This window comes from Pipistrellus hanaki (assembly GCF_964339955.1).
Source record: "Pipistrellus hanaki genome assembly, chromosome: 4".
Classification (NCBI taxonomy): domain Eukaryota; kingdom Metazoa; phylum Chordata; class Mammalia; order Chiroptera; family Vespertilionidae; genus Pipistrellus; species Pipistrellus hanaki.
Window position 1 is genome coordinate 8,048,155 of NC_140506.1, and position 13,848 is coordinate 8,062,002.

General features: G+C 44.3%; 1 protein-coding gene across 2 annotated transcripts in view; it reads left to right on the forward strand.

Moving 5' to 3' along the window:
• Positions 1-13,848, forward strand: part of GHR (growth hormone receptor) — a 193,070-nt gene that overhangs the window by 169,568 nt on the left and 9,654 nt on the right. For both annotated transcript variants that reach the window (XM_084881674.1, XM_084881673.1), the window contains exons 5-7: positions 6,022-6,194; positions 7,952-8,130; positions 12,176-12,341. In XM_084881674.1, the coding sequence (XP_084737800.1) occupies positions 6,022-6,194; positions 7,952-8,130; positions 12,176-12,341 (518 nt within the window). The remainder of the gene's footprint in view (positions 1-6,021; positions 6,195-7,951; positions 8,131-12,175; positions 12,342-13,848) is intronic.

Below are 13,848 nucleotides of genomic sequence, written 5' to 3' on the forward strand. Positions count from 1 at the left end.
ACCTGGTGGAGTTGTTAAACTAGAGATTCCTGAATCCCAACTAAGAAGTGCTAAACTAGAATTTTTGGGAACATATAGGTAAAATTGTATACTTAATTCTAGTTTAGCACTTCTTAGTTGGGATTCAGGAATCTGTATTTTAACAACTCCACCAGGTGATTCTCATCATGAGAGAAGTTTGGGAAACACTGCCACAATCTGTGGTGGCTGCCTGTTTTTATTCCTGTGGCATAATGACAATTTAAAGTAATAGTGATATAAAACTCCAATTCTGGGCTACAACATTGATTTTGGTTCTTTACAATTGTCTGTGACTTTTGGTATCCTATGAGAACATGTTTAATGCAGAGCTGGGGTGTTTCACTTGCAAATAAGATATATCAGGCCTGGCCTTGCCTGCCTCCCAGGTGAGGGAGTGGTCTCTTGGATGTCACCCCCCTCCCCCCCACATCTTCCCACCCCCCCCACCCCCGCAAGGGCACTCACAGAGGAGATGGTTGGGTACCAAATGCTCTTTTCTTGTTTGCTTTGTTAACGCTGCCACTGCAGAGAGGGAAGGGCCAGCAGCCCAAGCTGATTTGTATTCGGGACGAGGAAGCGAGAATGTTTGGTAACACTTTTCAATATCTGTGGGTTGTGTTCAGAAAAGAGAGAGGGATTTCAGAGGCTCCATTTCATGCTTTAGATTCAGCACCTCAGAGAGCCAGCTCAGTTAAAACTAAGCCAGTTAACTACCAATAAAAAAACTAAAATTTTTATTGGTAGTTCATCTCATGGTAAAATTACATAATGAACCTATAACAGTCATATTTTAGTGCAAAAAAATTAAAATTTAAAAGCTATCAAGTCTACATTATAAAATTTCCAAAAGCCTCCTAATATTTAAATTTAAAATGGGGGGAAATAGTAGAATATCATGTAAGGAAAAATATCCTGTAAGTAAATTACATCTACAACATTCTTACTTTTAGAAAATCAACTTTCATTTGTAATGCTAACAGGAAGACACCAAAACAAACAAACAAACAAACAAAAAAACTAAGCCAGTTATCCGTAAACCAGGACAGTTAACTACACGAACGGAGAGGAGCGGACATGGGCCCACTTCATGAAAATGGGTTTCACCAGCCTGGCATTCACCAAATTTAACCTGAACTAAAAGGCTAACCCCCCGGGGTGGAGCCTTCACACAGGCATGTTTGTCCCTCCCCCTCCAGGGCAGGGCCCATTCCCTGGCCTCCGGGCCCCTCGGCCTCCGTCAGCCCAGCCCAGGCTCTTGCCAGCAGGAAGCCACGAAAGTGGACCAGGTGGAGGGAGATCTCCAACATACACAGAAGGCACCATTAGATCCGGCCACAGTGGAGTTTGGGGGTGGGGGTGGGGGGTGAAAGGGGGATAAATGATCACCTCGTCAAACCCCCTAAGTAAGCAGAACCTTGGGATTCCTGCCCATTTAAACTGGTTGAAGTCAGCATTTTGTGTCTTTTCTGTAAAAATATAATTATTTTTAATATCTCGGCCAAAATAGCATAAGCTCCATCAGTTTATCTGGGAAGGGCAGACCGAAGGGTCGGGAGGGTTAGGATTAGCTGCCCCGATGAGAGAACAGACTACTAGCAGGACAACAGCCGTGCACCCTGACTCCTGTCACTGTCTCTCAGAAGTCAGTTCCCAGGCAGCTCCAGGATCCAGACTCATGGCTCTCCATCCCTGACACCCAAATAAAGCGGAGACTTGATTTCACCCAGACCAGAGCAGCGGAGGGGCCTGGCCTTGGTAACTACCAGTAAGGGCCAAGGGAACCTAAACATGTGGGCTGTCTGTCAACAGGACAGAGCGAGGCAGCTGGCACCCCCTCCCCAGGTGGGCTGGAGGAGGCAGCCCCTCCAGGCCAGTCTCTGTCCCCCTGTGGTGCACACAGTGCCACAGTCCCCTCTGTGTCTGGAGGGGACTCCACAGGCACCGCCAAAGGCGGCTCTGAGTCCAGCAGACATGCTGTGCCTTCCGCTCCTCAAGGAAGCAGGTGCGTGAAGAGCAAGTCCCCGAGGCGGTATCCCTCCACCTCTCCCATCCCCCCTCCGTCATATCCTGGCCTTTTAAAAAGACATTTTCTTGCACAGTTGGGTGTGGCTTAGTGGTTGGTCATTGACCTATGAACCAGGTTCAAATCCCCATCAGGGCACATGCCCAATTTGTGGGCTCAATCCCCAGTAGGTGGCGTGTAGGAGGCAGCTGATCAATAATTCTCTCTCACCATTGATGTTTCTATCTCCCTCTCACTCTCCCTTCCTCTCTGAAATTCATAAAAATATACTTTAAAAAATAGAAATAAAAGGAAGTTTCTCTCCCATGCCAGGTCGTGGGGGAAATTAGAAGGGACATGTTACTTTCCTGTCCTTTCCTAAGGAAAAGGTTACATTTTAGGCTTAAAAGACATGCTCTTACGTATGTGATGAAAACAGTTGCCCTTAACACGTAAGTGATGTTTTATTTCTTTTCCAGTTGATTGCCTGTAGGTGGAAAGCATTTCTTCTGCTCTTTCTTCTGATTGGCATTGATCTCTCTAGTCCTCACTCCTGTCTCACTATTTAGGCTGGGAGTGACCTCGAGCACTTACCTTGGGGAGTAAGAGGAGAGAGTAGCTGTGTAGACTCTCACCCCAGTGAAGGCAGGCGGCAGAGTGCCTATTTTGTGAGTCCACTTGGGTTTTTTGTCTAAATGTAATCGTTTAAAAATAAATGTTAAATATTTCTTTAAAGCAAATTCAACTTGGGTTCATGAGGGTGGGGGTTAGGAGCTGTGTTTGGAAGAGCCTCCTGACTCATCATGCTTCAGGTGTATGTGCTTTGGAGCTAATGGATTTGGGGTCATCTAAAGAGGGGTTGTCTGCCGAAACCAGTTTGACTCAGTGGATAGAGCATCGGCCTGCGGACTGAAAGGCTCCAGGTTTGATTCCAGTCAGGGGCATGTACCTTGGTTGCAGGCACATCCCCAGTAGGGGGTGTGCAAGAGGCAGCTGATCGATGATTCTCTCTCATCAATGTTTCTAACTCTCTCTCCCTCTCTCTTTCTCTCTGTAAAAAAAAAATCAATAAAATATATTTTTTTTTAAATAAAGAGGGGTTGTGGTCCCTAGGGGGCAGGGGCCTGGCATACCCATGTTGAGAAACTGTGGAGCACACAGAGGTAACTTCTCTGGATCAAATCCAGACCTGGTGAGCAGTGGCCCACATCTTTAGGACATTTTAATACCAACTTTGATACTATGGGGATGCTAAATGCATTGTTTATCCCTTCTGCCCATGTATGGAAGCCTCATTCCCTGGGCTCTCTGGTTAAACCGTACCCTTTCATGTAATATTATTTTCAGTTTTAAACTGAAGATACAATAAACCGTATTATAGTTCAATGACCCACCTAGTCCTAATTTTTAAAAATCTTTTTCCCACTATAAATGCACACATACATAAATGGCTTATCCTGGCTTCTTCCCACATCTCTCCCATCTGGGCTGAGTCTTCCTCTCACCCGAGGGCTTGCAACTCTTAAGAAACTCAACTAGAATGTAAGCGATATGGTTCCCTGTCTGGGACCCTGGTGTTTCTGCCACTTGAATTCCCAAGTTCTTCCAACAGCTGATGCGCAGCTGTCCCAAGGACCTCCTGATATTGCACAAGTTTTCTCCTGGTGTCAACAGACCGGCCTGAGAAACAGCTGGAAAGGAGGAAGCCTGTGTCTTTCCCGGTGCCTCATCCCTTCCTCCCAGGCCCTGCCTTCCCCACAGTGCCGCCTCACCTCCACCCCACTCACAGACCTCCACCTGCCAGCCCCCACACCTGGGGCCGCACGGGGCCACTCCTGCTGCCCATTTCCTCTGCCACAGATTCCCTGGTTCTATGTCCCCTTGATTCATAAACCCCCTTCTCAAGCGGATAGCCCTAGTGAAGAATAAACCAATAAGGACTCACTCCACCCAACTAGCATTTCTAATTTAAGTACTTCCCACTTATTCCATTGCCTCCTGCGCCCCTCACTACATTCAGTCTCATACTTTTTCCCCTAAATGCCTTGGACCACCCTGCCCCTTCCTTTCCTTCCCCTATTGCCAGGTATTAAACTTTACCCACCCTTCAGGGTTGCTAAGAAACACCACCTCCACCCTGAAGCCTTCCGTGAACGACCAGAGCAATCATTCCCTCTTCTGGACTCTTTGGGAGCCTAGTCAGCACTTACCCACACTCCTTTATAACAGAGTTTTCAATCATACCGCTGAGGCAAGAGTAACTCCTTAGGCACACATGACTTTCCCATATGCCCAGCACAATATTCTATACATAATCGATGCCTATTAAATATCCATGGAATGAATGCAGGAGACCAAAAAAGTACTGAGATCATCATTTCTAGTTCTTTCTCCAACCTAAAGGTAGGGACCAAATCTTATGAATTATCCCATCCACACAGTGCTAATGCTGGATGTAACTAATGCTTATGTGGTGCTTGCCTAGTAGGCCCCAAAGATGGCACGCTGGGTTCAGTCAGCCAGGCAGACAGATGGGACTTGGGAGAGCAGTGTCACCTCCTGTCACGTGTCTGCACTATTCCCGCTGCGGGAGACAGGTCTGAGCGGTGCTGTGATTGCTCCGCAGTTTTGTTCAGGTCCCCATGGCAGCAGACCAGGGAATTTCCTCTCCCAAAACTCTGGCTTTTGTCTGCAGTGAACTTCCTGGCATCTCTCTTCCATTCAGTGCACGCCCTACTGTGGTTTGCAGTCATCTGGGTAAATGGTGCTCTCTGCAGAGGGGGGCAGAGATGGATAACTCCGTGGTGGAAGGCAAATGGGAACACCCAGTTCCCTTATTGACTCGGTGTTCTCCGTGGGTCCGTCTGTCCTCCATGCTTTGTTCTGTTGTTCATTTGTCTGTGTTTTTGTTTGTTTTGTTTTTAATTTTTTATTTTATTTTTTTACATATGTGACCTTATTCCCCCATTACTCCCCACCCCCCACTAATGCCCCATGTGGTTCGTTTGTTTGTTTTCATCTGGTCCAAGGGCTAGGAAAAGAGGAACTTGTCTGTGGAGAAACAAAAAAAAAAAAAAGGGAACTCATAAGGAAATGCATTGGTTCCTTTCAGCCCATGTTTGTCCCTCCCCTTCCCCCCCCCCTTTTTTTTTTCTATATTCTGTCATTAAATGTCAATTGCTAGTTACAAAATGGAAGAGAAAAATGCTCTTCTGGGTTTGGGAAGACTTTTAGATTTCTGGGTTCATGCCTTCTGTCTCTTTTAGGGGTGGGGGAGAAGAGGCTAGGATTGCATGTTCTCTGCATGTCACTGGAATGTCCTGCGTGTTTGAAATGTTCTCATGGCTCTTCTTCTTATAATTAAGGGTGGAAATCAGAAGTATAGGAAGGAGTTCAAGGCATCAGGAAAACTCTCCCAAGCATAGGTCATCCATGGGGAGGTAGACATGGGACACAGTGGTCCAGAGAACAGTGGTAACCGATTTTCAACCTCACAGTCACCCGCACCTGAGTGTTACTCAGAGTCTGGGGAATGCCGTCCACGTGCCCTGGTTCTTTCCACCAGGAGTTGGAGAAACACCCAGGATTAAGGACTCACAGTTCTCTGGGAATCTCTACAGTTTGGCAGTTAGTTAACTGTCTCTTGTGTTTTAATGAAGGACATTCTTCAACCTCCCTAAGCCTCAGAACCCTCCTTTGTAGAATGAGGATAATAAACCACCTACCAATGAATCACTTGGCTTAGGAGCTGGTAGGTCACATGCAGTCAGTGAGTAAGTGTTCTTACTATTGGCAGAGGTACCAAAGGGCCCCTGATCCTTCTGCAGACCCTGACGATGCCTATGAATGTGATACATCTTGGAAATGGTGTCACTAAAGTACTTGCTCATAAATATTTGTGTTCCTGTTCATTGAATCTGACTGTCAGGCACCTCGCTTTGACTTGAGCGATAGCATGGTTTTGGAACAATTCATCCTTTTTTTACCCTCCATTTCAGGAACACTCAAGAATGGACTCAAGAATGGAAAGAATGCCCTGATTACGTCTCTGCAGGGGAAAACAGCTGTTACTTTAACACATCGTATACCTCCATCTGGGTGCCCTACTGCATCAAGCTCACTAGCAATGGTGGTACTGTGGATCAAAAGTGCTTCTCTGTCGAGGAAATAGGTAAATCACAGGTTTGTGTTTCATTTGACATGGCTTTAGATTAAGTAAGCGGGGAAGTCTACAACGTTCAAGTGTATTTGTATAGGAAGACCTTGTCCCTGTGCTCAACAGGTGGATGGAGGTCTACTTAACCGAGCATGAGATCAGCTGCAGAACAAGAAGGTGGGGTAGCGGGGGACTTAAATTGGCTCTACTATAAGAGAATCTGGCAGCAAGTCTTGAAAAGGGAAGAATGGGAGCCTTCTTTGAGGAGATCTTTAGTTGGATTGGATTGTGTGCCACTGTAGGGGGCAAGCTCAATGTACTCTTAAGATTCCCTCTCTCTTAATCATTCAATATGATTATTATATTCATTTCTACTGATATAGCTTGGCCTTCATCTCTTCCATTGCTCTAATAAGTGCCTAGATTTTCTTTTAACACAAAGCACGGTAACTCAGGAGTTTTACATTTACAAAACAGCCCAAATTCATTTAAAGACATATTTATAAAATCTCTGACAAACATTGGAGATAATCAGCGCAGTGAACTAAGCTGCAGACAGACACAGGGGAAATGCAACAAAAGAACACAAGCAGCTATAATTAGGATGTTTAAACTATAGTAGTATAAATAGCTAAGTAGAAAGAGTCAAAGAAGGACTTTGAGTAGCTGACATCGGTGCCTCAAATCTACCCACAGAAGCTCATCTGTTATGTATAGGAACTCCTTGGAGCTTCTCTCCGATGGGCTGTTCTCGTCTGGTTTTCCAGGCATCAGCAAATGGAAAGAGACAGAGAGAAAGTGGCTAGAAGCTGCAGACAGAAACAAGTAGATCTGATAGCCTGACTTTGAGGGAGAAAATTAAGAAAAGTTAAGCAGAAACTACATAGGCTAGAGAGACTACTGAGTATATGTCCTAACACGCATCAGTGTAGCTATTGAGTGGCTAAGTGGGTAGTGGTAAGAATCCTGGGTCAAGACCCATGTCCTGGCCCTGTGTCTGCCAGTTGCCAGTCCCACCCTTTTACCTGGCTGACATCAGTGAGTGCCAGCCATGAGCCGGACACTAATTGGGCACTATGCCCAGGTGTAGTGGCTAAAGAATAAATAACATACAGTCAAGTTGGAGAGTCAGGCATGTTGACAAATAATTGCAAAAAATAATAAATAACTGCCATAGTGGGTGCTGGACTCCAGGTGTGTGGGACACATAGCCAGCCAAGGTGGGAGCCAGAGGTGAAATGGTTGACTGAGGAAGGGCTGCACAGAGATGGTGACAGTTCAGTTGCTCCTTAAAGCATGAGTGGGGGGTACCAGGTGTACCAGATGGACAGTGTCTTCCAACAACTACTACATTCCAAAAGTGACAAATAGCACAGAAGACCCCTCTACAGGAGTTCCTAATACAGCCACGTGTGTCAGTGCCAGGTCTTTCTGACTCTGTTCCTTCGTTAGCATGAATCCCTTTGCCAAATCCCAAAGCATTCATTCTATCAGAGCTCAAAGAAATGCAAAACCCAGAAGATCTTTAAGAAAAGTTATCGGTCAGACTTCAAACTCGAAAAGGACTTTTAGCGGGGATTTTTAAAGTTAAACACAGATTACCCTTAAGAAAAAAAAAAATGGTGCTCTCTAATAAAGTGAGAATAGACTGATAGGACTATTAGAAGAGTTGGGAGTATGGCTAATGAAATGTGTAAAGTAACGTGGTTTCTTCGGAAGAAAGCATTCCGTCACTACCCAGCTGTGTACTAACTCTCCATTGAAACGCGCAGTACAACCAGATCCACCCACCGGCCTCAACTGGACTTTGCTGAACACCAGCCTGACGGGGATTCACGCGGATATCCAGGTGAGATGGGAGCCGCCACCCAACGCGGACGTTCAGAAAGGCTGGATCGTCCTGGAGTACGAGCTGCAATACAAGGAGATAAACGAGACCCAGTGGAAAATGGTAAGATGGCATTACAGATCACACCGGAAACCTTTAGAATTGGCTTCCTTTTATTTCGATGCCCCCTCCCATGGATATATGTCCTTTGGACCTAGTACTGCATGTCCATGCTATATGCTGCGTCATTTCTTACTGGAGAAAAATAATCAGAAAAAAAATATCCTCTTGAGGTCCTGTCCAACAGCTTGGAGCTTCTATGGAAGCCTCTGGAAGGAAAAGGCTACTGTGTCCCCAGTCATCCTTGCTGTCCAGTGTAACTTTAGAACAAACTTGAATACTCTAGCCCCTTAGCTGTCTTTGGGGATGTGGCTAAACATGGGAAAGGTCATGATCAAGGTCAACAGTGAGCAATGGCTAAATATTCTCCCATGATGTTAGTTGCTGCTCCTTCTTACAAGAGCTTCGTTAAATTAAGTTCTTAAGTGACTCGAGGAGGGAAACGGAGGGAGGGAATGTGCCCTTTCGAGGCTTCAGAGGGATATTTGGTTAAATACCTCAGGGGACAATCAAGCTAAGAGGTTTTTAAGTCCGCAAGGAGCATGGTACTGGTTGACCTCTGAACTCCTCGCTTCCTTGCCAAGCGTGTGGGAACCGGGCACTTAGATAAATTCCTCATGGCACACAGCACGAAGAAAAACAGGATTATCATGCTGTTCCCAATATAACTAATTCTAAATCAGTCTAACCACAGCCACAGCCCCGGCCAAGTCCAGCGGTTTCTGGCCGGGCATCAGTCATGCCCAGCGGCTGGCACAGCCTCGCTGCCGACTCTTCAGACACCGGGCCCTGTCCATTCAGGGATCTGCTGAAGAAGCGGCTGGTTTTGTCACCGGCGGAAAGCTAAATGTGGGGCAGCTTTGCTCAGTTAAACATTGGGCTTTGAGGTCCTGTTGTCGGCATCGTTTTAATTTAGATATCCATTCTGTAACTTGGTGTATAAAAAGCCTGGTTGGATGCTGAGTCAAGCGAGACTTTCTGAATCCAAGCTCATCAAACACGTAGCCAGCCACCAGGGATTGAAATAACCATTGTACCCGGGGCACGGGGCCAAGTCCCCCATGGAGCCGATCTCAAAGCAGGGACTGTGGACCCAAATGGTCCCTGAGACCCTTTCAGCCAGTCTACAATGTCAAGACCACTTTCATAATAATACTAAAATGTTATTTCTTTTTTTTCACTTTGGTGAGATTTGCCCTGATGGTACAAAAGCAATGGTGGGGAAACTGAGGCCACCTTAGCACCAAGCATGGCAGTAATGGTAAATAATGATAGTATAACCCAAATCAACCAAATCTTTACAATTCACAATAATTTTTAAGAGTGTCAAAGAATCCTGAGACTAAAAAGCTTGGCAAGCTAAAAACAGAAATGTACATCAGAATGTTAGAACTCATTCATTTTCTGATCATAGTTTCAAGCCCGAAAGACCCAGGCACATAGTCATGTCTCAGCCATAGCACAAGTCGGCAGCTTACATCCTGAGCTCTGAGCTAGGTGCACGGGAGCCTGGGACTCAGTCAGTGATGCTTAGAGCTATCTCCCTACAAGGCCTCATCACACTCTTCATTGTACCCTGCTCAGCGTCACATTAGATAGTTCCAAGGGGTCAGTGAATGTTTACTTGCCTTCTATGAGTGTGGTTACATATTCAAACTATTTGTAAGGTTTGCCGTTTGCAAGGTTCTCAGATAAAGTGGTCGTGAATATCAAGGGCCTGTTCATAAGAATCGCCCTCTCTCTGGAAGAAACTCTCAGTCAAATGGGTTATGAGCACGAATGTCCTAAGGCCGTGGTCGGCAAACTGTGGCTTTCGAGCCACATGCTGCTCTTTGGTCCCTAGAGTGTGGCTCTTCCACAAAATACCACAGCCTGGGCAAGTCTATTTTGAAGAAGTGGCGTTAGAAGAAGTTTAAGTTTAAAAAATTGGGCTCTCAAAAGAAATTCCAATCGTTGTACTGTTGATATTTGGCTCTGTTGACTAATGAGTTTGCTGACCATTGTCCTAAGGTAAAACAAGGAGAGGTTTGTAAGTAGAAGGGAAAGAGGCTCGTGTTTGTTGATTAGATCGGGAATTCATGTTACCACTTAGCAATGTTGAATTTGGATTGCTGTGCCTTTTTCTTTTTGTAATTAAAAGCATTTTTAATATAAAAGTAATACTAATGACCATGTAGTTGCTTACACTGTTTACCTGCTAAACAAGTTAAGAATTGGTGGTTTCCTTAGAGACTTAATAAGTGGCATAGAATCTACAGTGGATGGGCCACCTCTTGCTCCCCCACTGTATACCTAAAATAATGAAGGCATTGTTTGCCCCGAGAGCATTTGCAGTCTAATATAGAAATCTGAGCAGGAAAACGCAGAAGTAATATATGGTGTGTATCATCTGGCAGGGGGGTAGGGAAAGTGTCAGGAAAGACTCCTTAGAATTTCAGCAATGCTAATGCTTAGGCTTGGCCAAGAAGGCGTTCCCTCGCAGGCAGGTGGTGGAGTTCCGTGTGGCGGTAGGAGTGGTCTGAGCAGGTGGTGTGTGAGCAGATGGGGTGTGGTGTGCCGGGTGTGGAGGCTGAGAGAGGATGGAGAGGGGGCATGGGTCCTATCACTGAGAGCTCCTGTCTGCTTTTGTTATTAGTAAAACCTGCAAAGAAATAACATTGGTGGCAGTAGCAGAGAAATTAGGGCATTAGGAATGAAAACATGGGCTTTTAAAATATTTCAAGAAAAACAATAAGTTTAATACGCAGAATTCCACCTTCAAAAAGCCTTTTAGGCATGCAACATTCCATACATTGAGAAGCATCTCTACACGGTGCAAAATTACCATCCTGTGTCCACAGGGGAACACAGGAGAGATACTTCGTGAGTAGCAACTAACTGAGGTGAGAGGAGAATTTGTTTTAGAAACTGAAGGTCCAGCTTCTGACTTAGCAAAACAAATTAGGAGAATATTTATGTGAAAGATCTATGCTGTTGAAAAGGTGAGTGTTCCTAGCCTTTTATAAACAGGAACGGGGTGTTCTACCAGGAAATATACAAAAAGCACATACTGAGTGCTTAGTCTGAATGTTTGCCTTAGAGAACACCCTCACTGACTGGGTCTGCTTCTGTGATAGTGGCATGATTTAAACGTGTAATAGCCTCACCGGCCCTTCTCTGGAAGGAAAAAGAACATCCTGGCCTTAAGACTTATGGGACCCTGGTGTTAATCACCAAGCGCTCCTGTAACTTTTCTTTGCAGATTTTGAATAGCACATTATTTGGGAGTGGCTTTGAACCTTCTAGAATATGCGGGTTCTGTATGTAATTGCTTTTACTAGAATTATTTGAAAGTTCAATTAAGCCCTATCCAGTTTGGCTCAATGAATAGAGCATTAGCTGTTGACGGAAGGGCCCTTGGTTCGATTCCGGTCAAGGGCATGTACTTTGGTTGTAGGCTCCATCCCTGATCCTGGTTAGGGAGCATACAGGAGGCAACCAATGTGTCTCTCTCACATCGTTGTATTTTCCTCTTTCCCTCTCTCTCTCTCTCTCTCTCTCTCTCTCTCTCTCTCACCCCACTCTCTTTAAAATCAATGGGAACATATCCTTGGGTGAGGATTAACAAAAAAAGAGAGAAAGTTCAATTAAGACAACTATAATTTTCCTTCCAATTCTTTGATCATATGAATGTCTACCCAGAATTTTCAAAGGATAACTATGGTTTGTTTTTCTGTTCTTATGTTTTCATACAAAACTATGATATCACAAAGGGTAGGCAAACATACCTGTAGTCTTCTGTATAGTTCTGTCATTTTTCCATAATAATTTTATTGTGCTTTGATCTTAGGATCTCTGGGTTTATACCAAAATAAGTTTGAGGCCTGTTGTCCATAGAACATACGATTCTTTGTAAAGTTATTTGCCTTGATCTTTCTTTAAATAGCAACCACCCAGTGCATTTTCAAAATATTACCTACTTTACAGATGAATACGGATGGACCTTGAAGAGTTTATGGCATTGCTTGTTGGCTGTCTAACCAATAAGTCTTATGTTTTGTCTTGAAAGATGGACCCTGTGCTGTCAACATCCATTCCCGTGTACTCACTGAGACTAGATAAAGAGTACGAAGTGCGCGTGAGATGCAGACAACGAAGCTCAGAGAAGTACGGCGAGTTCAGTGAGGTCCTCTATGTCACACTTCCTCAGATGAGCCCAGTGGCCTGTGAAGAAGGTAAAAATGAAAGACTAAAGTGGCAGCCGCTGTGGCTTTTGTCGATACATAGTGATGCATTCCCTGAACTGTGTTAGGATGCTGTCCAAATCAAGACACAATAGCAGCTAATGTTAGGGTGACCTCGAGCTCACCCTCTAGAGCAGGTATAACCCAATTAAAAAGCAGGACGATTTAGTGTTTGCATCCTTTAATTCAGGAAAAGTCGTGGGATAGGTGCAATTTATAGAGGGGAAGGTGTTAATGAGGGTTATCTCCAGATAATCAGAATTTCAGGTGATTCTGTAATTCTAAAATTTGCTACAGTGAGTTGTTTGCATTTGTAACCAGAAGGAAAAAAAATAGTTTTCAAATATATAATGAGAAATTCTGCATCTCTAAGGCAGATGCACGATGTGGCATCTAAGAAGAAACCAAATACTGAGTCAGCACAGGCAGGTGCTGTTTGATAGTAGAAAGTTCGAGTGTGGCTTTACCTGGAGAAGTCTTTTTTTATTATTGTTGTTTAATGTATTACATATAGTAGTACATATATCTCCTTTTCCCCCCCATACCTGGAGAAATCTTCATGAGTAAGTGGCCAGTTATGCCTGAGAATGGCCTGAAACATCGGGAGATCCCGTACAAGAGAAATACAAAGATAGTGAACGCTTAAAGACATGAAGCCTATAAATTCATAATAAGAGAACTCAAGTGTTGGCATACAGGAATCAAGAAGGCTGCTTGATATTAAATGTATAAAATGTTATCACTCCCAAATGAGAATGGCCTATAGCTCATTTCCATTAAGGACAAGGTTTATGGGCCTTGGGAGGAGCTGAGGTTTGTTAAAAAATAACCACAGAGTTGGTCCGAAGGTTGTGGGTTATTGTTAAGCTGATTAACAAAGAACAACCACAGGCTACAGAGAAATGAAATGTGTATTTCTACGTTTACCGTACAGGGAGAATCCATGATATCAAATAACACTTGAGTCAAAATGTCCATAACTCCATATTTTTCCCCTAAGCTCTATTTAATAGGCTTGCTATTTCAAACAATCTGATATGATGAAATTCTGGTTCATAAAACACACTTGCCACCCGCCCTTTAAGCTTATTGAGATGGCATTTCATTCGCTTAACATAGATTATTTTAACTGACTTCTTCTTCCATGTTATAAAAAAAGAAGAAGAAGAAGAAGAAAGCAAAGCACCAGCTTTATGTTATGTTCCTGAACATGTCATTGATGTAAAACTAAAAATGCCACCGGACACAAGTGATGTTCTTTTTCCCACTGGTTCTCCATAGCAGCCCTAATATCTCCCTGCGTGATCTTAGTAAGTGAACAAGAACATTAAAATAAGGAAAGCATATTACAGGATAAAGGCCTCCTTTTAATAAGGCGACGGTAAAGTAAGTACCACCTGCTCTTTTTTAAATAAAACACGGTGAACCGCCGCCAGGGCAGTAAGCAGGCTGGAAACCAGCTGCCAGCACTTGTTTTTAAGGAATAAAGCAGAAATTG